Genomic DNA, 26692 nt, shown 5'->3' with positions numbered 1-26692 from the left:
TCAAATCCAGCTACTGAAAATGAGCTAGGCCTGGGTGGGAGGGGGTCCTCTGGGCCAGTGATGGAGCTTCATGCTCTGGCAGAGGGGGGTGGAAAGTAGGCGGGGGTGGGGCTGGCCTGTGTGTCTTCCCCCCCCAACTCCTCTTCCTCCGCCAGTGCTCTGGGCTATCCCTGCTCACAAGCATCAAGCATGCCGGCCATGCCTCCTGCTGCCCATACATTGAGAAAGGGCCTCACAGGTGGACTGGCATACACATGTATCCCTCCTACACACAAGGGAGGCACCTGGGGCAGTCAGATGGCTATCGATGTATATGTGAGGTCTCTTCTCACACTCACCAAAGATGTGGCCGGTGAGTGAATCATCAGCAAGGGGGCAGAAAGAATGGAGAGAGACTCATTTTAAAACAGTGAACTTGAAATTGTCATAGTATATAAGTTTATGCTATTGTGTTCTATATATTATATATTATGGGGTATTTTGTTTATTTGATAAATGTAATTAATATAATATAAATTAAAGCAAGCTTGCCCATCGAGATTTGCCAGCTACCTCTGACCTCAAAAGGAAACTAAAAGCATAGACAGGACAACCTTGTTTCTGCTCTGAGTGTGTCGACAGCGGGGAGAGGTTTACATGTAAAAAAGCCGCATTTCCATTCACTCTCTTTTCTAGTTTTCCTTCCCCTTCGCCTTTGGAAGGTTAACTGTCTGAACTGCTGCTCTTTCCCCCATCTCCTCTGTTTTAACTCCTTGTCTTCTCTGCTGCCTTGCCTCTCCTCCTTTATTTCCTGCACCTATGATGTTTCAAAAAAAAATAATGCAGAAACCCTCTTTCACTGATAATCCCTGCCATCAGCCTCCTCTTGCTACTTCTTTACAAGTCCCTGTCATCTCGTCTTCACAAGTATCACAGAGCTCAGATAAGGTAAGCCTTTGCGATGCATATGTCTGCATAAACATTGAGAAAGATATATTTCTAAACCGCTAGGCAATGTCTTCTTTCTCCATCCCCCACCCCCACCACTGTATTAGATTGAGGGAGTCGCTCTGTTTTATTATCGCTTTCAAGGTCACCCGGCATAAGGTGCAGATAATTGTAAGTGCAGTTTTTTACACCTAACTCAATTACTGGCTTGAATCTGGAACACTCAGCCACTGCAGTCCCATACAAATGCTAGTGAAACTTGCCTCCGAGAGCAACAAATTGGCTTTCAGTTGCCATAAGCCTTCACTGCAAATACCTTCCCATTTTTCTGACTCCGTATAATGGGGCAATTCCTCAGCTGCTACAGATCAACATCGCTTTGCTTGATGGCACCGGAGTTTCACGGGCTTCCTCCTTGCTGGCGCTGTGGCCCGCGCGGTGCAGACATTCATTGCAAGCTAACCTTCCCGTGGAGCATTTGTCACAGCACCCAGGTCATTTAGAAATGCCATTAATACATTTCTCCCCTTTTTAATCTCAGTTTGAGACGGTTGCCGATACGTCTGAGTCCTCAAGCAGCATCACTCTCAAAAGCTACACAATGCACGCTGAGGTAGTGATTAGTGCGGGTCCGGCCTGGGCGACCAAGCGCTGGCAATTTTCTTGAGTGTTGGCATGAAAGTCTTTTTGCATGACATTTACTTTATAGTGAAAAGGGGATGGTGCTGAGCATGCTCTTGTATGGTGTTTCATTGTCCAGGTAGCGGAGCAGGTGTAGAACTGGGGTACATAGGCTCAGGCAGAACTAATGGGTTTCTTTAAGAAAATTGAAATTGGGCTGATGCAACAGGGTGTTTTTTTTAGGAGCATAAAAGAGTTGATTTCCATTAAATCACAAACTTGGAATAAACCACACTTGGGAACCCAGGGGGGTTGAAAAGCTGAGTATTTACAGCTAACGCAAACTGTCTCAATCCATAACCAGAATATCCATATTAAGAGCATAAAAGCCTGTTGGGTCAGGACAATGGCCCATCTAGTCTCAAGGATGGCCAACCAAATGCCTATAGGAAGCCTATAAACAGGACCCCAACCCAAGAGCGCTATCCCCTTCTGTGGTTTCCAGAAGTTCCTTTGATCTCCTGGGCATGAACGTGGGCAAGTGATGAGTGTGTCAAACCCAGAAGAGCTGCAATTTCATTCAATAAATCCTTATTTAATCCCAACATCTTCTAGAAGAGCAAGCCATGCCCAGGCTTGCAGGCATGTTTCGAACCTTTCCATTGTCTGAGAGTCTGTCCATTTCTCCCTTTAGAGTGCAATTGGAACCGTTTGTGGTGCTTTATGTGATAAACTATGTGGCATTGCTTCCTCATCTCTTGGGTTTGCTGTGATTGCAGTGCCTGCTTGTGTCTCTGGGCTTTTTCTTACAGGGCAGATCACTGGGAGAGCTATGTGACCAAACTGTGAAAGCAGAGAATGTACAAAGCTAGGCATAACCCATATTAGCAGAATCTTTAGAGACCCTACTGATCTACAAGCTTAAACCCCCCAGCAGTCATTCATTAGTGAACCAATGGCCCTGCTCACCTTGCAGGCACTGCTCAGCAAAAGGCTGTTGTTGGAGTGAAATGGGAATTGTGCCTGTGACATGCATGTATTGCATGCTTAGCAGGAGATCACCTTGTGAAACTGCATTGCAGAAGGCGATGGTTTCCACAGGGAACAATAGCTGAAGAGAGTGCTAATGATCCTTGCCATGTGTGTTTAATGGTGTTCTGTTATTGGTCATAAACTCTGCTGTGAAGATGGGCTCCTGCAGCATTGTAAAATTAACTCTTATCTGGTCATCAGCTAAGGACAGCTGATGGAAACCAGGGGATCATTTTGTAGTGGAAGCCACAGTATGGTGATACATGGTTTGGCAAAAACTCTTCCTAAGACAACATTTTATTTATTTTGTCTCCTCCTTCCATGCTTCTAGGGATTAGCAGATACAAAAATTCCAGCACCAGTGTCTCCTTTGAGTATGCATAGCAATCAAAGTACTTCCGGCTTTCCAGTACCAAGCCAAAGCCAGATGCAGCGTACATATTCCCAAGGTTCTCTACATCGGAGTGTCAGTCAGCTTATTGATGTCTACGACAAAAAGTCCTTAATAGAAGATACCGTTTGGGATACCATTATTCATGGCCATGACAGTGGTTTGGTAAGTTCTTTTCAAGGGAAGACTGATAAGCTTTTGGGGCCAGTGGCAATTGCAGCATAAAACCCAGTGAAAAGAGAATGCTAGGAAACCCTCTTTTCCCCCCTACAGATGTTAGTAGAGTCATGAATCCCTGCATTCCACCACTTCTGGCCAATAACCCTTTGCTTCCAAAGCTGTCTGTTCCTCTAAGGCTCCTTTGATCCTAATTTATACAGGGCACTGGGAAAACCCAATTACCTTAAAATATACGTACCCATGTGCACTGGTCTATTAATATGACAGCAATTGATGGCCCAATGTTACAAATGAATGGACGAACTTACATGGTAAGTGTATTTTAATCCAGTTGGGCGTGCATGGAAAGCTTACAGAGATAACTTACCATATGGGAGGAAAACAATATAAGCCAAGTTCATTCCTTTCTTTCTATATTTTGAGCCACATCCTATTAAGAGAGTTAAATTATCTACTTAATTGTTGAAAATGCCAACAGCGTTCCTGAATTAATATTAGAAAGGCGTTGGGAGGTGAAGTTTCCACCATTATGTTCTTGGAGCATAAGCCTCTTCAACAACAACAACAACAAAAGTAAATATATTTATTTGTTTGCTTGTTTATAGTATGTGGATGATGAAGATCTTGTGAGCGCTATAAAAGGCTTCAGTACTGTCACAAAAGAACATACAACATTTACGGACACACCTTTGTGAGTAGTTTTGCCACTGGTACGATGGCATAAGCAGAAGAATATGGAAGGTGTTTTTTCTTCAAGCCATTCTGAATATACTTGCCTTGTTTAGTCATTGTGATGTAATGTGCCTACCAATATGAATTATCTTGATTTTTAAACTTTTTAAACAGCGTCAGTATTACCATATAATACTTGTGATAATGCATTGCTAAGAAGGGTAAGATTTCACCCTACAATGAAGATTTTACAGAGTAAATTTTATTTATATAGTAAAGTATGTATTATAAAGTTTTAAAAATGTGTACAACTAAACCAGAAATCTTTATAAACATTTTAAGCTCCACTTACAAAAGTATGAAGGGAAACCATGGTTGGATGAAATGGTCCATTTGTCAAAAATGAGCCACTGATTATTTATGCTACAACATATATAAAAGTTTGCTTTGAACGTTTCAGTCAAAATGTCTTTGTTTCAAAAAGAAACCAGTAAAAAGTAAATTGCGGTTGTTTCATCCCAAACATGAGAGTTTGGGATTGCGTGAACTTGTCCTGATACAACCATTTTATTCACCCTACCACTTTTGGCACACCAACAGGAGAGATAGGTCTTGACCTCCCTTGTCTGCATCATCCATTAGCACCATAGTTCTCCTACACCACTTCGGTTTGGTCCTGGGATATTCCAAAGTACATGATCAGGGAAGTAGAGTTTGATATTTATACAGCTGTATGTTCTTTCTAAAAAAAATGATTACTGAAATGAGTTTAGTTTGACTCACTTGTACAGTGGAATCTTGGCTCACTAAGAATCCTATTACATACCATGCCGATTTCTTGCATCTCCCTTAAAATATATAAATTTCCCACTACTGTCCTAGCAAATCTTTCATTATAGTTCTTATTCTGCAGTGGTTTGTTTCCCTAGCTATGTGTTGAAATATTTCTGATTGCCCTGAATTGTAACTGAAATTACAATTATTTGTAGGTCAGTTCCATACCTAGCACTGAGTCCTACTAAATTCTTTGGGATTTACCCCCAGAAAAGTATATATAGGATTGTAGCCTAAATTGTTCCAAAGAACTGATCAAGGAAGTTAGTAGTTTAGGTATAAGCTACATCACTTTGCATCAATTTTCTTTAAGTTATGTATGTTCTGTGTCAATAGCTAACTTTAGCCATTGTCTGTAGCAGGTGGTCATCTTATCACTGTTTTGTTAGGCACAGGTTGAAACAAAGGTGTTGTGTATCTAGTTTTGTGGGCTGGATGCAAGGTGCTACTATCATGCCACTGATAATAACAATATCCATTCCCTGAAGCAGTAAGGCAGTTTTCAGTGCTACACTTATCACAGGTGCAGATATGTCTTCTGTGGCAAGGGCATAAACATTTCAACCCTACACCAAAATTGAAGATTTGGCTTGGGAAGAACAAGAGTAGAACATCATTTCTAGTAGCAAACTGTTGTGTATGTGCTACTGACAATAAAACCTTTGCTGCAGTTTTGTCTGTTGATAAGAAAAAGGGAGTCACATTTGAACTCAGTCCAAGTGCACTTCAAACCATAAAGTCCCAAAGGACTGAGCCCACCAAAATTTATACAAGTACTCTGGTTAGATGGTTTATGAAATGTAATTTCATTGTGTATTTAGAGCTGGATACTCTTTTTCCTGTGTTTAATGTTACCTTTTGAAATAGCAGATATTTTCTTTTCTGCCAATATACTTGCGGAGCAAAGGACAAAATATTAAGTTACTTTAAAAGCTGTCTTGTGTATTTTTTTTTTTACAAAGAAATGCAGTACATTTCATGATATCCCAATTAAATGGTTTTAAACAATATTTTTTATTGGGTGTCTTTGACTCATCTTGGTCTATGGTCCTATTTATTGCTTCTATGAGTAGTTTAGGATTACTTTGGACAGACCACCAGCTGGACTTTCTAAGCACTTTTGTCCAGAATATTGCTATAAATTAACTATTGAACAAAAGTTAGAAAATGCCAATATTACTTCCCTAGGAATTTTAACTTTTTGCTACAGAAGAAATTATCTAGCATTTACAGTGGTCTTCCACAACTTAGTGCCTACAAATGTCTTGGGCTTCCAACTCCCATCAGCCCCAGAAATAATGCATGTGCATTGAGGAGATTTGTGGGATTCTGGAGCAGTATTTTGTATAATGTGGATACCATCCCTTGTCATGTCCCTTGGATGTCAGGTGGTTTCTGAAGGTGATTAAGGGCCTAGTGGCTGCTTTAACTGCTGGATTATTATTATTTTTTTAATGATATTTATTAGAAGTTTAAAAATTGCAGAAAAAAGAAGAAAAGAAAACAACAAAAAATTTAACAGGACATAATATATAAAAAGAAAAAAACATAAAAAACAATACAACAATATAGCAAAAAAGAACAATAACATTAAAACACACACCCAATATTCCATATCATTATCTTTCATTTACTTGTTTCATTGACCTCCTCACACCTCCCTTTTTGTATTCTAGTTTAATTGTTTCAGCAAATTCTTTCCATCTTTCTCAATTTTTGTTGTATAACAGTCTAACCTATTAATTAACTCTGCAAATCCTTTCCATCTTTCACTATATTCTGTCATTAAATTTACCTTAATTTATTTTAACCTTATCTTACCATAAAAAGCCTTAAAATTTAAAACTTAATACTTATTTGTACATAACTCCTTATATCATTTCTACTAAAGCCAAATAGTTTCATTCCAACATTTTTCCTAACACTCATTAATTTTACACTAATTCTCAAAATACATTTTTAAAAACTTTCTTCCAATCTTCATCCAACGTCTCTACTTCCTGGTCTCGGGTTATGTCAGTCCTTTCTATCCATTCCATCTAGTCCATCAACCTGGTGATCTTGTGTCCGAGGCTCTTAAGTCTTTTCCATGTCCCTTCTGCAGATCTTCTTCTTGTTTATACCTGCACTTTGTCTTTTGTTGATCTTTTTCTTAATTTCTTTCCTTTCTCATTGAGGAGTAGGTCTCGGGGAGACTCCAACCCAACAATATCTCCATCCCCCCTTGACAGGTCAGCCCATTCTCCACAGTCAGCACTGTAATCCAGAAAGTATTTAAAAGCATGTTTCAAAGTCCCTCCAAAGTTAAGAGCCCCTGCAACTCCAGACCCCCCCTGGCCCAAAACCAAATCCCAAAAGCCAAAACGTCCCTGCCTAGGGGGATCCAACCAACTTCCCATCTCCAAGCCAAACAATGCTCCCTCTCTCCAAATCTGACTTTCTCCAGGTTCAGTCTTCAAAAACAGCAGCTTATGCTCCTGCAGGGCCTCAGGTCTCTCCATTTGTGTTACTTGAGGTTCAACAACAACCTCCTCCATTATCTTCTGCACTTGCACTTGCCCTGTCAAAACAGATTCCTGGGTTGGTTCCTGAATGGTTTCTATGTGAGTATTCACTGTTTGTCCAAAATTATTGACTGCAACAGTCATCAAATCCATCTTCTCATGCAGCTGTTCCAACATAGCGCTTGTCTTGCAAAAAGCAAGCACCAAAACTTCTTCTAAACACATTCTTATCCAAGGTCAGAGTCTGGTCTCACGATCCTTAATCTCCACAGCTGTGAAATTCCCCCAGATTGACTCCAGCAACAGTTTAACAAGCTCCCTTAGAGGAGACAATTTCAATTTGTATCCATCTTTTGAAAGCAGGTCCAACAAAAGAAAATTACTTTCATTTTTCAAATATTTTGTTTCTTTTGGATGCAAAAGGCAACATTGGAATCAATGTTTCTCTTTTTTAACTATCTGTCAAAAGACGTTCCATTCACAGTCAATGAACTTCCCCAAAAATTTCTGTCTCTGACAACCAGTTCCCAGGTTTGAGACGGTGGAAATTTATCTTTCTTTACTCTCTCTCCTGCAGGCTTAAACAATCTAAGATCCCCCCCCTCTTCTCCTGCTTCCAAGAGGGGTTTTTGTGGTTTTAACTGAAGGAAATTTAGTCATTTATATACGACTTTCCAGACTTTAGCTTGCAAAATTTTTGCTTCAATCTATTTACAAAAGCGGAAGGCGGACTTCCTGTTTAGAACCTTCCCGCTTCGGTGCCAAATTAAAATGTTTCATAGTCCAATTTTCCGTTCTACTCATGGGTACTTGTTTAGAGTCCAATTGTCCACAGGAAAAAGTCAGCGCTCTCCGGCAACGGCTGTGCGGCTTCACTCCGTAAAAGTAGCGGTCGATTCAAAACACCGCGCCACTCACCCCACTTCGCTTCGGATCCCCGAAAAAGGGTTTCCCTGCGAGTAGGGGAGGCGCTCTTGGTGTCAGCAGAATCCCACGTTCCCAGGCTTCCTCCGCCTGGGATTTTTGAGGGGTCTTCGCCTTCGCCGCGGCGGCAAGACCCGATTTTCGTGGAGCGGGTTCCTCTCGGTCAGAGGAACTCCGCCATTGCCGATGGCAGTAACCCGGAAGTCTTTAACTGCTGGATTATTTAAGAAGGCATGTAGTTGGTGTTCTGTTAGCCAGGGTATTTGGGTGTCCCCTAGTTTGTCTTGTATTTCTTGTGTTGATATGGGCTTGTTATTTTTGTAGAATTCTGTTAGGTGGTGTAGGCCTTTGGCTTGACATGTTTTTATTTGGAAGTTTTGGGCTGTGTGATGGGCTGGGGGCTTAATGGAGATGTGGTTGGGGAAAATTTGCCTACTTTCCCCCCTTCCTGTGTGAGCTTGTTTAGTGTTGTGGGGATTTTCCTTTGTTTGTTTTGGAGGAATGGGTATGCTATGGTGGGGGTGTTTCCGATTGTGTCTATCTCAAAGTGTATCTATTGTTTTGACTCGTCTTCTAGAATGTATGGGATTATGCTTTACTGTAAAGGAATGTATACACAAATCTGAATTGTTCCAGGCCTACTATGTGTGTGCATGGCACAGGAAGAAAAAGGAATGTAAAAAACCTTACAGAAACAGAGAGATATACAATATACCAATGTTCAAAATTGATTCTAAAGACAGCTACTTCTTTTAGATTCATTGTTTGGCTCAAGCTGGAAGATGGTAAAAGCTCACCAATGCTTTTCTTTTGGTATTCCAAAGCTACCCTATATGGGGGGGGAGGGAGAGAGAGGGTAATACTATGCAATGTCTTACAGTTGCAGAGTCAGATCACAAGTTTAATATGGCCTGAATCTAAATCTCTCTTATTGCTAATATTTGTTGCTTATCTAAACTGTTAATGCTTTCCAGGAGGTGTTGCCAGTCTTGTAAGCAATAAGTGGTTTTTCTCATAAGTAAAATAATACACAACTATTAAATTCTTTATACTTTAATATTAAAGACAAATATATGCAAAATAATATTTTATAGCATTCAAATCAGTAACAAGATGTTTAGAACTGCAGTATGATTAAGTTAACAAATTGCACCAGGTGATGTATACAAAGTTTATTAATACTAGTAAAAAATATGGTGACTCAACAACAGAAAAGGCAAACGTAAGGTGAAGTGGCCATGCCACCATCTTTCCATTATTATTCCCAATATGGAACCACAAAAGCATGAAGAGAGACCGAACTCACTGAAGACCAATAAGTAGGCAACATACATTTAAATATTTAGCATGTGCAGAGCCACAAATGGGAATCAGAGTTACAGACATTAGAAAATGCTCCCCTTACAACAAAAATGGTAGTGCATGCCAGCCTCCATTAAAGAAAGCTTGAAATCAAAGTCTGTACCAGAAATGGACTTCATATTCATTGTTATATGAAGTCAACATCAATTTAGAATACTTTAAAATGCTTCTGTTGGTTGTGCTGTGAAGCCAAGTCCTTTGTGTAGAATGATGTGTTCCCTATCCTGCTTTATTCTACTTCAAGAACATCTTGAAAGACACAGACTTACAGATGCCCACAGATACATAAATGTAAACATATTATTCAGTTTAGTGTTTAAAACCTTTGATATATATTTCGGATATAAATATCCTTCAGCATTTTTACAAGGTATAATCCTGGCAGTTAGAGTCACTTTTCTTATGCCGTGGGGAAACTGCTGTTTTTGTAGGCGACGGCGAAGCTGCCCCAGATGTTTCAGATCCTCCTTCCACAATACTTGGTGAAGACACCAGATGAGGTGCTTTCTTCCTCCCCAGGAATCCTCCTCCTTCAAATCCACTTTTCTTTTTATTGTCTGCTTTGGCTTCATTTTCTTCATCAGTTCCTCGTTTCTTCAACTCCAATACATTTTCGGGCACTTTCTGACCATCACTTGCCCCATCTGCTGCTCTGGTAGCTCTTATCTCAAGTGCTGCTATTGAAGCCCTTTTGTCAGTTATGTTTTCACCTGTCCTCTTCACTTCTGTCTGTACAGGACTCTGGTTGCCATTCTGATGAATACCTCTGTCTACCATAGTTTTGTTCAAATTAAAAGCCTGGATCTCTCTGTAGCTGTGAAAACTCTCTGTCCGTCGTGCCCTGGCTAATAAAGGGCTCTCCCTATATGGCCGTATGGAACCGTATGTAGTGGTTTCGTGGATCATTTCACGGTGTTGCAACTGGAGGCTGAAAATATTTTATATGCATGAGTAAGAGCACCAGTATTAATGAACACAGTCACACTGAACAGATACCACAAGCAAGAAACAAGGTATTTTCCTTTTTGAGCATCTATGGTGCTGTTGCTTGTGATGTTACCAGAGCTATTCCACACAAAGATAGTGGAAATTAATGTTAATGGGGGAACGTATCTGATCTTTCTGGGAGGCACTTATTTTGCATATTTAACAAAAATGAAACTTGTAACCTTTTGATAGTTGGGCAGCTGACTGTACCAAAGGAGACTTCTCTGGCTGATATCTACATTATTAGTCACATTGAAGAGTAGATCCAGTAAAAATCAATGAATCTGAGTATGGCTCATGTTGGCTATCATTTTCTGTAACATGCAGTTCTAACAGGGAACCACTATGTCTAACAAAAATCCAAGTCTCAAAATGTTTAAAGTACTGAATGAAAACATTCGGATTACAATTTACCAGCCACTACAAACATGCAAGGACATACCTAGAGCTGGATTCGCGCAGACGGCTTTGCTGCATCACTGAAGTGGCTGGGCTGATATTGGGAGTCGCACAGCGAGATGTGCTCAGGTCACACTGATCCAGAAGCTTAAGCAGTTCTTCTTCTGTAGGACCACCCACATCTTTTAAGAGAAAAAACACAGACCAGACACACATGCATTTAAACGGTCATAGTCTGCCCACACTGCATAGCCCATCCAGATCAGCACACTGTCTCGTTTGAACCAAATACTGAAGTAGAACCCTGCCATTTTTTAGCATGCTGTTCCTAGCTATCCAGCCTTGCTGATCTCCTGCAATTCACCCGGAGATCCACCAATAAATCCTCAATCTACCTTCTTCCCACCTCTGCTTTAAGCAATACTGGAACTGCAGTATAGGAAGAATACAACATCCTACTGGACAACTACTAAATCTGGCTTCTTTCATTAATAGAAAAAATTGGATTATTGCACATCTGACTATATCAAGGCAGATACCTTTTTCTTCGCTCTTATTAACCATATCCATAGCAGTGGTGAGGTCCCACATCTGAATACTGCCATTCACGTGCCCTGTGAAAAGGTAGCGCCGTGGTCTGGAGCCCATCCGACTGGATCCCTCACATTCTCGTACAGTGAAGGATGAAATGGTAGTACAGTCTACAGCCTGAATTTCACATATCCTGCATTAGAAATTGCACAAGGGCACATTAAGTCAACCAATCTGCAAAAACAAGGGGCATTTTCATTTTTAGGTAAAAGCTTAGAGATTACTAGTAAAACAAAAATTGTAACAGAAGTGTTATTACCTGACGAAGAAATCCTTAAACACCAAGATAAGACAGCACTGTCTTCTAAAATTTATTTAAAGAGTGCACTCAAAATAGGACACTTTTGTTACTACATAACACACCATAGATATTCTCTGCCTTTCAGTTATCCAAATATCCAATCTGACATGCAAGCTAAGAATCAGCAATGCAGCCCTGTGACATTTGTGGAAGAGGGAAGAACCTCAGGGCGCTCATGAGATGTGGTCTGCCAAAGCCAGCAACTGGCACTGATGTGCTTGTAGAGTTATAGACTGTGGCCATACTATACCATAATATCATCATGCATATGTTAAAGAAGGTTCTAGAAAATGCTTTGCTCCATTCTGATGCAGAATAAAAACTCAACTGTTTCCATCTCATAAATAGCTACGTAACTGCCAAGAATTCAGAATCCTTGCAGTGCCTTGCTAGTGGTAAATCACAAATTGTCAACTTGCATATTAAGCCGTATCAAGAGGACCACAATTCCTCCCCAAATTTAGTGGGAAATTCAGTGGTAGTCACAAGGTTCTCCTGGAAGCATTTGTTCTATGAAATGTTCTATAAACTGGCATATGCTTTTTTGAAAATTCTGCCTAAGTAATTCCAAGAGAAAGCTGTGACTACAACTTCTGCTTTGTAATTGAGAACCCATCTCGTTTTAGCGAAGATGGCAGAGTAGATGTTCCCAAAGCAGTGCAAGAGCAAATGCAAAAGAAAATCTGGAACATCTGAATGCACCCAATGCAAACTGCTGCCATGGGAAGCAATAACCAACACAATTATTTCTGAGATAAAATGGGTATACATGAATGCAGGTTTAATTAACATGTAGAAGGCATAGGTTGATTAGACTATGCCTGCAGTAATCAAAAGAGAAGGAGGAGAACAGAAAGAGGTCAAAGTTGAACAAGCTCTGAGTTATTATGTTAAGATTTACCCTAGTACAACACCAATTTTAATAAACGTGTGGCAGTTTCTTCCTGTGCAAGAACAGAACATTAAATCATAGTGATTTATAACATTTATTGGGATGATAATTTGGCCTCCAACCATATTACAGGCTTCTAATGCTATTTGCTTAAAAACAAACAAGCTGTCAAAGGGATAATCTAGGTGCACAGAAAATGTACTCTTGATTAATTTCTCTAACAGTTGCTTATGATTGTACGTAATGAACTTTGATGCAAAGAAGATTGATTCCCTTAAAGAGTTTTATTCATTACAAGATTAAGCAATAAGAAACGATAGGCCATGTGTTAAAGATACTGTGTGTCGGTGAATCACTATTAGTGGCCTTGGTTGTACTAGCAGTTTCAATTTTAGAACAGTGCTATTTCCTTTAACTAGTATCCAGGGCTTTCAAAAACACTTTAGCTGCTGTTTCCACGTCTTTGGATTTCATTTACTTTTAAATGGCCAAGCAACATATCATATTATTTTATGAAAGGTAGCAATACACACTAGCATATGGGAGGAACAGAAGAGAGCTCTAAAATAAGGGATATAATTAAATGCCCATTAAAAAGTGGAAGTTAAATGCAAACCTGCCTGCAGGTAAACTATGGTTGTAAAATACAAATTTTACTATTATGAGTAAAGCCAAGACCCAAATTGATTCTTTGTCCTTCTATATCCTTGTACCCAGATTTTCAAATACTTATCAATGTTTAGTTCTTGAAACATTCCTGTAACTGAGTAAATTCATTTTAGAGATAGGTTGGACATGCAGAATCATAGCCCTCTGCTGCAAAAGTAGGATACCATGACACCCACTCATTTTTTCTGCTCATTGCCAAGGATCTAATAGCTGAAAAATAGACGCAGAATAAAGACGACATTTAGCAAATGATATGCAGGATCCAGAGGCAATAAACAGCTTTGAGTCCTAATCCTTGTGACACAGTATTAAAGCGACACAAACTTGCTTTCATACAGGGCTGGTCTTGACCTTGTGGAGAGAAACTGGTGCATGCATTTTGTGGACGTTATCTTTACCATTTCGGGGGGGGGGCGGGAGAGAGAAGAGTTTGAACAGTTTTTGTTAGGGCAGGAATTTTTATACTGTATTTCATTCCTGCCACTGTTTGCCCGAAACCAGCACAGCACTAAGCCCCCCAATTATGGACTCATATTCTCAAATATTATCTTTGCTGAGAGTGTGGAGCAGGTGTAGGGAATGTTTGGCAAAATTACAGGGAACCAGGCAGAGGGCCTTCTCGGTAGTGGCGCCCTCCCTGTGGAACAGCCTCCCTTCAGATGTCAAGGAAATAAACAACTATCTGGCTTTTAGAAGACATCTGAAGGCAGCCCTGTTTATGGAAGTTTTTAATATTTGGTATTTTATTATGTTTTACATATTCTGTTAGCCACTCATAGTGGCTGGGGCAACCCAGCCAAATGGGCGGGGTATAAATCATACAATTATTATTATCATCATCATTATTAGCCTTCCAGATGTTGCCAGGGCCATGTTTGCTGGGGCTGATGGGAGTTGTAGCTCTCCAGAGGCCACTGAACTATAAATTTTCACACCTGGCGTAGAACAATTATTCTAGTGATAATTTTAAACACGATGTGCAGAATGTAACCTGCCCTCCCTCCCAGCCAACAGGATTACCAGAGAGTCATCATGGCACAAACATGAAGGTATTCTGTGACTCCATTATGCATTCGGTCTTGGGTACAACAGTTCTGCTGGCCTTTTCATTTTCTTTCAGTATCCTGCACCAAGAAAATGTGAGGCAGCAGTGGAAGAAGTATAATGTATGTTGTCCACAAAGTGGAAAGAGATAATGGAAGCAAAATTTGAGAAGAGTGGGATACAAAGCAAATTAGTTGACTGTACTTCTGCCATTGTCTATGTGGAACTAACAGTGAGATGAACATTTGCACTAATCACCTGGCCTGATGTGAGAAAAACAACACTGGCACCCTAGCAAGGAAGCCCTCTTTTCAAACTACCACATGTCATCAATGGAAATCTCACGAATGCAGAGATATCTTTTATCATACATTAATCCGAGGTAGAGACAAAAGTCATGGTAGCCAAAGCTATTTTGACAATGTAACACCGATTGTTGTGCCAGAGCTAATCGTGGAAACTTAACCAGAGAATCCTAAAAAAGGTAATTTGTTTGGAACATTAACAATGAACAGAATTATTATGCTCTTAGGTGGTACAGTAGCTCACACCATTTTGTAAACATTGGGATTTTATAATCATTGCAGTTAAAATTCTTGACATAATCTTACCACAGTAAAACTTCTTGAGCAAATCTTAACACAGTAAAAACAAACAGAACTTCTTGTTAATTACTAGGCTACAAATTTACAATTAATCTTGACCTTCACTTTAATACCCAGCTGCACAATAATTTTGTTGCTTACCTTTTCCCAGTAGAAGAGAGCCTCACAAATAGTTTGTTAGTGATGGGAACAACTTTTTGGATAAACACCTGTTGGTCATCACGCTCACCAAATGGTCCTGTAATTGGAAAGCAAAGATGATTTCTCCCCCTCAATTCAAAGCCATTGAACATTTTTGAAATATATATACTGCACAGTAAACATTAGATAAACACCCATTGTTTACTAGTACTAGTTACATGTACTAGTTTCCAATTTTTCTGTGAAAGTTTTCAACAAGCTGTCCAAAATGTTTAACAATGCACCTATATCACTACCTCAATGTGGCCCGTAACAATCCCTCACTCAATACTGTTCGTAGATACTCAATACTGTTCCTTTCCCCTTAAGGAAGTCTCGAAATCATCACCCTGTTTTTTGTGGATTAAACTATTGTTAGTAGTCACCAGCTACTAGTCATTTTCTCTCTGCATTAGCTGTATCCTCAGAAACATGTTTGCCAAGGAGGGTCATGGGGCCGAGAAAGAGAGAGAAAATGGTAGTCCCTCCCCCACTTTTTATAATCTTAATTTCATCTATTATTTCATATTACCCTGAGTAATACAAAACTACAGAGTGGGTAAAAGAGCACTTGCAAATGTATTAACTGTTCAGAGATCTGCACTGGTTGGCCATCTGCTACCAGGCCAAGTTCAAGGTTAGTGTGGAGAGCCCTTAACTGCTTGGGTCCAGCTTACCCCCTAGATACCCACTCAACTGTTTGTTTGCAGAGCTCTGTCTCAAGTGCCACGTAATACCCCTTCTGCACTTTTAAGAAACTGATATTTTAGTGTGGCAGCATCTACACTTTGGAAATCCCAACTCCCTGCTTCATATCCTTTTTTGGTGAATACTTAAAACATTTTTGTTTAGGCCATGTAGAATTTATATATTCTTTATCTCTCTTTAGCTACTGCTGATTTTAATTATCTTTTGAATGCTTTTAAATACTTGTTTTAACTATTTTTAATCTGGAAATTTAATGTTTATACTTTTGTAAATTGCTTAGGAGGTTGGTTTTTTGTTTACAATCAAGTGCTATATAAATTATTCAGTCATTGAGAAGTGAATCCCTGGACCACCTTCCTGTCATCTAGCCCAAGGCAGCTACCTCTTCCACTACAGGCCATTTCCCATATCCCCTCCTCTTCTCTCTTGAACACTGCAAGATAGAAATGTTCCATTCAGAGTCTCAAAGAACAGATTAGCTACCCGGCTGCTCCACTCAGAATGCTTTATCTACCTATATCATTTCCAGAAGAGTAACTGCCATGGCTCTCGGTCTCTTCCAAGGACAAAATTTTGAATGATGCCAAGGGAGTCGATCCTGGCTGTGTTGAAATCATTCCTCTGAAACGTGTCACTGTCCAGGTCCGAACATGATTGTTATCTGCACAAACTAGAAAAAGTACAAGAAAAAAGGTTCACAAAAAGATACAGCTATCATTCTAAACCTCAACCAAAGTCAAAACCTCACAATATTTCTGTGTTACTAATCTCCATTCCTGTAGCCTCAATGGAACTTTGTAAGAATTTGTTTGTATTTTGAGTGCCTTCCAAATGTCTGAACTGGCGGTGCTTGTGGGTCCCTTTGTCCTATAGGCATAGATTCAGGTAGGTAGCTGTGTTGGTCTGACACAGTCAAAATAAATAAAAAAATTAAACAACTGTCCAGTAGCGCCTTAGAGAGCAACTAAGTTTGTTCTGGGTAAAAGCTTTCGTGTGCATGCACACTTCTTCAGCTTATACCCAGAACAAACTTAGTTGGTCTCTAAGGTGCTACTGGACAATTTTTTAATTCCTATAGACATAGTCTGCTTACGTCTTGCAGGAAGCACCAAGCACACTAAGATGGAGCTACAGTGCATCACCGTGTGCTAATAGTGCACCATACCCCTCATTTCTCTCAGAAGCACGCGCACACGCACACACACACACACACACGAGCGCCCCGGGAGGAGTCTGTGAAGTAAAGGATATATTGCCCAGTGACTGCCAACTCCTATCCAGCTATGGATATTTGCGTTTGTGCCTCGCCTCACCATATCACCATTGCCATCTTTACTTTCTTCTATAAATTGCACTCATGACCTCTTAATCTCACTGGGCTTTCACACCAGAAACTCAGTATGAACAGGAGGTGCAAGTGGGGAAGTGGCTTTTATCCACTATCTTTCTAGCTTCAGAAACATGAAGAAATGAATACAAATTAAATGGAAAATGGCAGGAGATCCCATTTCTTCCAACACGATTACCTGACACCAAATGTTTCTCCGACAGCATGATCTTTGTAACAGGGCTTCGATGAACTGTGAAAGTCTGAAAGAGTTGAGGGCCTGATCCAACCGTTTCTGGGTGTTGCACAATCACACGCACTGCTCCTGAACTTGTGCCGTATGCAATCTCAATCCAATTACCACTTACACCTACGGAAAACAAAACACCAAGTTGCCTAGGAATTCTGCATAAACCAATGAGAGGCTTGTACACAGCTGCAATACTTTTTAGAGATGTGCCCCATTTACATGCTAATATTTGCCTCTTACTATTCTGTAACAACTCAGCATTAATTACTGCCAATGTCTCCCCCCCATCCCCAAGACATCATGAAAGTTGGCAAGCAATGTTGGCAAGGTATGAACAAAACTGAAAATTGAAAGAAAAGTTTGGAATTGTGCAGCAAGCAAACTTCTTGCATTACTAAGCCATCTTCCAGAATATGACACCTCTAGTCCTAAAACGGTTTAAACAAATTACATACAGCAATAAACCTGGGTTTTTATCAAGTGTAAACTGAGAAAGGACAGGCATGCAATCCTGATTTCTAATGAACATGCTACATGGTGCATAACATCCCCCCCCCCATTCTCATGAAGAAGATATTCTTAGGCAATGCTTGACAGTGGCACCAAGGAAGCCTCCACTTCCCCAATACTCACCCTGCAAAAAATATTATTTCAAAACTGCACTGTAGAAGACAACCATTTTTAAATAGGAATGACAGAGGCCCTAAAAGTTTGGCTGCTTGGTTTCAGTGATAAAGTGGATAATGTGCTTCACCTATAAAGAAATACTGTTAAATAATTCAGCAACTGATGTATCATTTATGCCATTCAGAAACACAATACTTGGGCTCTCTTCACCTGCACTAGGAAATGGCAGGTGTGAGATTTCTAGCTGCACAAACTTATGCTTGAATGTGCATAATGTGCTCACATGTCATCTATATACGTACAAAGGAAAAAATAATGCCTCTGAATTTCCTGTTCTTTAAAATATAAATAAAAAATACCAAAATCCACAAACATCTTCCAGTTGAACATATCATTTGGTATGTTCCCTTGCAATAGGGCAAATTTAAAATGGAACATTAAATTAAATTTCCTACAAAAGGATGCATTGAGAAGGTCATAATAATGCTCCCATACAGTATCAAACATTTATAATTAAAGGGTATTAGAGGTGAAGATGGTACACACTTGTTTTGGGTGTGAGGTAAACACTAAGTGCTGTTATGGCATCATTGGAAGGGTCATGGTAAAGTTCTGTCACCAGAAGATCATTATCCTTCATTCGTAGTGGAAATTTCTGCATATCTGTAAAATAAAAATTTAAAAACACACATTTATTCACCTATTTATAAATTACCCATCATCAAAATATATTGGGGCACTGAACAGTAGGTATAATGGCCATCTTAAGGTAGCAAATAAAAGACATTCAGATCATAAATGTTGCTAATTTTGAATGGGAGAAATTTCATAGTCTTACCAATGTAATATATGGAGCCATTGTTGCAGCCCAGCAGTAAGAATGACCCAGCAGTATCATAACTGGTGATGGGAACAACATCTTGAACCTAAGATAAATAAAATGCAAGTAATGTACAGTATTTAAAATTGCATTTTTTCCCATCAGAATGTATTCAGTATTTCACTAGAACCAATGCAATATGGACCTATGCTGTCTGCCAGTGTACTAGAATTTTCCTTTTATTAGAGTTTAATTGGAGCTATTGAAAGAATGCTAAAATTTACATAATATAAGGCAACTTCCTAAAAGTTTATGAATTTGTGAAAGAACCCCATTGCCACATCTTGAAAGTAGCTTCTCTATTTTTCAGATGTCGTAACCACAGGAAGCTTGTTTCCCAAGAGCATTACAGCCCATGAAAATTAAAACAAAAATAGTATTTTGTTGATACTTCTTTGAGAATGTTCCCCTTCTGACTGAATAATCAAACATGTAAAGTGAAGACAGTTTTCAGGAACCAGCTTCCAAATAACCTGCAAGTCCACTTTTGCCTTCAAATGTTCCCACCAAATAGCAATTCCAGAAAGTGCAATTCACAGCGTTGTTTAGCAAGTAACTGATCTGCTCAAGAGCAATAATGATCAGCAAGTCTGTTATCAGTTCCATCCAGATTTCTCTTGCTGTTCCAAGTTAAAATGCCTTTCTTAAGAAAAGGCAAACTATCTTCCATCTCTGTGTTTCTAAATGCTGCCCACATTTGGGGAGGAGCATACATGTCCTGTGCCCATTAGATGGAACACTTGATAGACAAATCTAAAGAAAGCGGGTAGCAGTTTTAAGAAACAGAACTCATTCTTAACAAGTAAACTGCAACCGTATTAATGGTAAAACAAAAGCAACTTGAGAGCCTGTCAGCCTGTCACAGCTCATGCATGCTGCCTCTGCCATTTTCTCTAGTTCTCATTTCCATTTCAGTTCCCATCTGAGCCCCCCGAGAAGAGGTTTTTCAGAGGATGGAGGAGGCACGGTGGGAAGGAGGGCACAGGGAACTCCCTTTAGATGAGTGCTCTAGCACAAGAAGTTTGGGTGTAACCCACTGTATTTGTTTAGCAGCTTGTAATGATTAAAAAAAGAAAATCCAAACTATATTAAGTTTTTCTATAATATCCAGAGAACCCACAATGCATAACATAGCAACATACAAGTCACTTATTGAGCCCCGAGAACATAGGCAAGATGCCTTTGGATGTCCATCTCACTACTTGCCCTCTTAACCCTTGTCCAGTCTGCCTTGTTTATACAGTTTGAGGGGGTGGAAGCTGACCACATGAATCCAGGGGGAGGTTATCCTTGGATAAGAAGCCAGTCAGTCTCCAGAGCCATGAGGGTGCTGCCTTACATATAATGGCCAAAAAATCTGGACCAGGTTACGTCAAAGACTGCTTTGCCCTCCGTTGCACAGCAAGGGCAATAAGATCTACAAATGTAACCCAACAGCTCTATTCATTCCCACTATGCCATTACATTCGCAAGAGACAAAGACACACCATTTCTTACCAGAAAAATATTCACACAACTTCAGCAAGCTTCCAAGGAGGGGTGTACATAATGTGAAGAGGACATGTGTGATAAGTACAGCTATAAAGCAGACAGTGCCTATTAACTCCTAAAGTAACACCTAAAACATAGATCACCTTCTTGCAGATTAGGCAGAGACTCAAGAGTTTTTTAAGCAGGTACTGACAGAACTTTTAAAGCAGCTTTAGCTGTTTGTGTTAGATTCAAATGCACTAGGTCAGTTTTCAATACGTAACAAGATTATTATGTTATATCACTTGGCTTTTTGCATTCTTGCAGTGTTAGTCATTGGCATGACTGTCACTTATGGGTAAAATCAGGATTTATTCAACCAGTACTGTGGCAGCCACGGGAGTCAGCCTTAGGTCACTTCTGCCTCTCGAGATTTGCAAGGCAGCCTCTTGGATTTCATTACAGTGTCTTTACATTGTGCCACAGAAACATTCATCTGGCTGTGTTACAAGGTTTGTTTCCTGCATGAATGCCCAGCTCTTCCCTCAGTCTTGTCTGGAATCCAAGAATCTCTATTCTCATTGTCAGAATGCATAATATATAAAAATCACAGGGCATTTGAGAATAGAAATATAAAATAGATATCTTTGAGGCATGATGTGCAGTGCAATCAGTTCGAGAGCTTTTGAGGGTCCTCAAGATTAACATGCAACTTGTTTGTCTTTGATGTAGTCTGACTTCCAAGTAATTGCAATAATAAATTGTAACGAAGAATAATAAAAAAGAATCCTTAAGAATAGGTAATGATAAACTTTGCAAACTAGCACCCTCAGAATTTATGTTGTTTTTACAGTATCATAAAACATGTCATATTAAGCATTTCTGTTTAACATACCTGCCAGTGTTGAGTCACGGCATTCCATACTCCAACTTTTCCTGTATGACTAGTAGCCACCAACTGGTTGCCAATGAAGAAGAGAGCATCCACAGGAACTCCAAGACTAAATACTCCTATTAGAAGAAGAAAAACAACCACCAAAGAAAGTGTGCATTAAGTTTGCTTCCAGAACAAATATGATCAACCAACATAAAGAGGGGGGAAATCAAAATGCAACGTGAGCATTACAATGCTGCTTTAAGAAAGTTAGAGAGTTTTTTTTTAATCAGGTAAGAAGGCAATAAATACATTATATTCTGCTGTAACAATATTCTATCCAGCTGCTGGCTGGTTTAATGGAAGACTCAGCAACATAACCCGCTGTGACTGGGTACAGTCTCTTCTACACATTTACTTCGTGAGACCCAACAAATGCCTCAATATGTACTGAGGTTACAAGTGGCAGAAGGAACAGCAGGTTGCACGGTCATGCTTGTCGCAAGCACAAAATCAAAATGGTTATATTCTATGTCAATCTGTATTAACCATTTCTCGTTTCATACTGAAAACAGACTCTCAGGACTGTATCCAGTGAAGAAGTTCCATTATCACAATGATTTCCTTCTGCACAACAGAATGTCCCCTCTGCCCTCTCACATATCCCATGTGCCCTCCCCAATCTGCTCTGGAGGGTTGGGGAACAGAACAGATTTAGAGAGTGAATGGGAGAAGGAGCCAGAGGGAAATTCCATTGCACAACCAAAAATCTAGCATTCCTTGCACTAGCAGAAATACTTTGTTTGATGCCACCCTCATTCTTTGATTCTATGACGTTAAATTGATCCATGTGCGCATTGTTGCAAACCCTCTCTCCAATTATGAATTGTCCAATTTGTGGCACAAAGTGACATGGCTGATTAATTCATTACTATGGCTAATACGAATGTAAAGTGTTTAAATAGTCAGAATACATCAAGACTGAAGAGATCTTGTACTTTTCCAAGTTTATTTTCTTGGGTGGGGGTGACTTGACAGGATGTTTGTCAGTTGTAGCCATCAGATCAGATTTAATAAGATTAGTATTGGAGACTGCAGCAAAAGAGTTTAGCATGTTGCCAGATTAAGTGACTTCACAGTATAGTTTTTAATTGTAATTTTAAAGAGTTAATTAAACCTGCAGTAGAACCATGCAATTATATGAACATTTTTAAGTATAAAAGCTCTATATAAACCCTTTGAAGACCCTTCAGAATTCCAGACTTTACAAGGGTAAACTGTGATACCAAAATGGTATTTTGAAGAGGACAGTAGCTGCTGTTTTCAGATAACAGTCAAGAAGCCTGGTGCATAAAGTGACTTAATTAAAATGCCAAATAATTTTTCAGGACATATGATCATCTCTGATACTGACTATATTTAACAGCAGGGCGCATAAAAGCAGGCAATAATAAAAAGGAGAGAAAGAACTAGAATTGATTACTCTGGAGAAGGATGAGGTTCAGGGAAATCAAGGAAGACAGCATGAATAGTCTGAAGGAATTTAAAGTGTCACTCCTGCTTAGGCTCAACAATCCTGACGGCCGTCCACAGGGAAGACGACGGCATAAGTAATGACAGGTTCTTGTCTTAAGGGGCCCTCTCAGTAAAATATTGCTTATAGCAGCAATCCAGTAGTGGTATCTTATGTAAGTAATATTGAAGGGAAAACAGCCTCTGGGAGAGCTCTATCATGGAGATGCCAGCCCTTGCAATTTTCCATAGATGGTGTTGTCAGCTTCTGAAGAGTGTTTGTAACAACAAATTGTTTCTTTTACAGGACATGAACAAAGCACTACTTCTCTATCCTAAGGCAGGGCTGCTAACATTAGGCTCTGCTAGATAAATGGGCCTGTAAAGTTCTCTGAAAGAGAAGAGTTTTGCTTATTAAATGAACTGAAAACTCTTTGGGATGTATTAATTTCAGAACATTTATAACTTTTAGAGCATGCTACATAACGTAATGACTCTAATGAAGCCAGATTGTTCATTTTCCGTTTAAACGCTTAACTTAAAAGTTAAAATTCATTAACGCTACTTGAAAAGCCCAATTTAGATTTCGTTAAATGCAGAGGGGAAAGCTTGAAGGGGCTTTTCTTTGTCAAATGTGTTCTTGACTCTGACACAACAGAACGTTGAAGAAGAGTTGGAAGTAACGTTAAAAGCCGAAGTATAATTCACTCCTGTTTTCTCAGTACTACTTTCTTTTTCCACTGGTTAACACTGGTATGAGTTTACTATGCAATCTCGAGGATCCCAGCTATAATCCAAATCCATGCCTGCATGTAGGCCACCTGTCCTTCCTTTGACTGGATGTACTGCCATTCCTTTTGGCTAAGAATATGATTTACACAGGAAACACAATAATAAATGGGCATGTAAGAATGGGTAAGAAGAAAGTAGCGACAGAAAATAATTTCTCTTTCAGTGCTCTATTCCAGTGTTTCCCAACCTTTTTTGGGCAAAGGCACACTTGTTTGATGAAAAAAATCTCGCGGCACACCACCATTACAGCCCCGTGACGTCAGCGCGCAGCGTTACGCCGGGAGGGACGCACGAAAGTGAAAGTTTTCAATTTTTTTCCCTCCCCCTTGCCGGGGAACCTCCAAGTTTTGGGGGTGGGGGGGGAGGAGGCAGCAAAGTGAGGGACTGAGGGACCCTAACCCTAACCCTAACCCTCACCGATCACCCGGGAAAGCATGCGAACGAGGAGCCCCCGTGTCCTGCTCCCGGCAGCGGACGGCACAAAGCGAGGAGGCCTGGACAAGGCAGCACGCTCCCCGCTCTCGCTGCATCGGGGCTTTTCTCCTCCAGGCCGCTTTCGAAGTCCCCTTCTCCGCTCCCAAGAGCCGGAGCCGCTGCTTCCAGGCCCTGTCCGAACCCCGACTTGTGGCCTCACTTCGAGGAGCGCCTGTTGCTGGGGACGGGGCTGTATCCCCCTCAGCCGCCGCCTCGCTTCCTTCCAGGAGACCCGACGGCTCCCCCTCTCCCGCTCGCCCTCCTGCGCCCGCAGCAGACCGAGACCTCCCCGCCCCCGCCCGGCTCGGCCCTACCTGGGCGCCTCCAAGCCCGGCCGGCTCCGCGTCGCGCTCCACGCCGGGCAGCTGCAGCGGGGGCGCGCGGCGGCCCGGCTGAGCGCGCCCCGGAGCCGCCACGCCGTCGCTCACGAGTCCCTCCGAGAGCCCTCGGGACTGACTCCGGAGTCGCGAGGCGGCGCGTCGCCCAGGGAAGGGGCGGCTTCCCACAAGTCCTCCGGGAAGCAAACGCCCTCGCCCGCCTCCCTCCAGGCAACATCTCGCGGCACACCAGGCAACATCTCACGGCACACTTGTGTGCCGCGGAACACCGGTTGGGAAACACTGCTCTATTCTACCTGGCAGGAAAAAGGGAGTGGGGGGAGAGATTGCTACAAGCCCCTCTAAATCGAGCTACAAAACAGCACAGCAGATCCCAAGTTCAAGCCCCTTCCATACTTTTATCTGCTACCAGCATGGATGGAGCATAGTTTCTACCATAATAAACATCTGGTACAATGACAAAAGTGTAGTTTGCTCTTATACAATTCCTTAAGTAAATATTGTTGTTGTTTTACTGTATTATTATTTTACTTCTTCAAACTTTGTCAGCCACATGATTACTGCATATTGAAGGACACTCTAAACATCTGATGAATAAATTTAATAATCTCCATACTGCCAATGTGCAGACACAACAGCCCAACAGAATTGAATATTCACACGTCCACATCATTTCCCCCACTAAAATACTGATTTCCTCAGGGGGCTTAATTACTTGAGGGCAGAAAACTAACCTACTCTACTGAGTACCTCTCTAATCATACAACTTATTTTGGAAAAATGCATGAAGATACTGTATCTATGCTGGCAAGTAGATTAAATCTATGGTGACAGCTCTTTGTGGCTAGAGGAAACAGCCTGTCATTATCATTACCCTATTACTTAAATGTTACTTTTGGAACTCAAAAGATTCCTTGTATCTTTCTCTCTGCCCCTGCTCAAAAAGGCCACTGCTGATGTTTGGAAGCAAGTATGTATTTTAATAAGTAAGTCAAGCTATCAATCAGATCTGCAGAGTGAAGTATTTGGCTTCTCTAAAAGCCCTTTTCATGTTTATGTACCTTCTGGTAACATGAAGCCCTTGGCTCTAAAGCTGTCTGGTGCCCAGTGCTGGCTATCTCGACTAATTTCTGCTCAAAAGATTATTAGTAGCAAAGCATTGCCCAAATTGTGTTTTTTGAAGGTTATCAGAAGGAGACCTTGAGAAACATGGCTTTTAGTAAGAACAAGACAAGCTGGCAGTCATTCCAAACTGTCATCTCTAATTCCCACATTCAGGTTCACCATGCAGAGCTGAAATAAGTCAGTCAAAAATTAAATTACTTTCTACTTATTATCACAACAGGGCTTCAGGAACACTTCAATAAGTGACATATACCACTATGCACCCATTAAGCCAAGCACGGCTTTTAGATTTTATCTTATTTCCTATTAAGATACTGCTTTAGCGTATAAGTGATGGATAGAGAAGCAGCTATATGAAGAAATAAAATGTTGAATGTACAAAAGTTTACCTTTCATTCACTGTGGCCAAAAAGTTTGACAAGCAATTGCACAGTGTAATTGGAAAACAGTGAGCCAATATATATATTATTAGGAACAGGAACGAGAGTGCACACTTGCCTATTTCACTGCCACTACCACCATCCTGAACGCTCCATAAGATGATACTGCTCTCAGATGCGACAGCAACCATTTTATCTTTGTCTCCATGTGGACCACCAACAACCTTGGCATTGAGAGCAACACGTTCAATAGTCCAGTCTAAATAGGGACTTGTGAACACTTGTTGCCATCCAGAGGATTCTTTGATTCTAAGAGAAAGATATACAAAAACGTATTTTTGCAAGCAGGTTTTCCAGGATATGCCAAAACTTCAATGAACAGTTATTCCAACTTGTCAAAAGGGAGCAGAAAAATTATTTGATGTATATCATATTTTTTTAAAATGCCTACAAACAGAGGAGAAAAAAATGAAACTTAACTTCGGTACCTACAAGATAAGATCTAGATATATCCAATAAGGAACAGTGGATTATTATAAATCACAGTCTGGATTTATCTAAACCAATATGTTTCAAAGGAAAGGAGTGAAACACACTTTGTCTACTATTCTGAAAGGCAGACTCCTGGGACATCTTTCTCTTGCTAATTTCACATAATCAGCAGATTCCCAGCAATGGGGAGGGAGATGGGATGTATCATTATAAAGCATAATAGCACTTTCTAGGTGCTGTGCACAGATTAAAAATGGGATAGTCCCTCCCTGCCTGTAGGCTTACAATATAACAGACGCAGCACAAAAAGGATGGGTAGGGTAAGAAG

At 40.5% G+C, this 26692-nt stretch overlaps 2 protein-coding genes across 6 annotated transcripts in view; one reads left to right on the top strand and one right to left on the bottom strand.

Annotated features, from left to right (window-relative positions):
• USH2A (usherin) overlaps positions 1-5667 on the top strand; it is a 432976-nt gene extending 427309 nt beyond the window's left edge. The window contains exons 71-74 of one of the 5 annotated variants that reach the window (XM_082217159.1): positions 826-927; positions 1469-1540; positions 2912-3136; positions 3757-5667. In XM_082217159.1, coding sequence (XP_082073285.1) covers positions 826-927; positions 1469-1540; positions 2912-3136; positions 3757-3846 — 489 coding nt within the window. In that variant the 3' untranslated portion in view covers positions 3847-5667. Of the gene's footprint in view, positions 1-825; positions 928-1034; positions 1099-1468; positions 1541-2911; positions 3137-3756 lie in introns of those variants that run through there. The other 4 variants (XM_082217161.1, XM_082217160.1, XM_082217162.1 and 1 more) reach the window with 4 other exon arrangements.
• A 3455-nt stretch (positions 5668-9122) lies between these two features.
• KCTD3 (potassium channel tetramerization domain containing 3) overlaps positions 9123-26692 on the bottom strand; it is a 31510-nt gene continuing 13940 nt past the window's right edge. Inside the window, exons 9-18 of the mRNA XM_082217483.1 lie at positions 25991-26181; positions 21273-21388; positions 18866-18953; positions 18574-18690; positions 17350-17520; positions 16338-16493; positions 15077-15173; positions 11373-11557; positions 10877-11015; positions 9123-10375 (exon numbers count right to left, since the gene is read on the bottom strand). Of these exons, the coding sequence (XP_082073609.1) occupies positions 9811-10375; positions 10877-11015; positions 11373-11557; positions 15077-15173; positions 16338-16493; positions 17350-17520; positions 18574-18690; positions 18866-18953; positions 21273-21388; positions 25991-26181 (1825 nt within the window). The 3' untranslated portion in view covers positions 9123-9810. The remainder of the gene's footprint in view (positions 10376-10876; positions 11016-11372; positions 11558-15076; positions 15174-16337; positions 16494-17349; positions 17521-18573; positions 18691-18865; positions 18954-21272; positions 21389-25990; positions 26182-26692) is intronic.

Source organism: Podarcis vaucheri (assembly GCF_965113315.1).
Source record: "Podarcis vaucheri genome assembly, chromosome: 3".
NCBI lineage: Eukaryota > Metazoa > Chordata > Lepidosauria > Squamata > Lacertidae > Podarcis > Podarcis vaucheri.
This window is presented reverse-complemented; position numbering and strand designations above follow the sequence as displayed.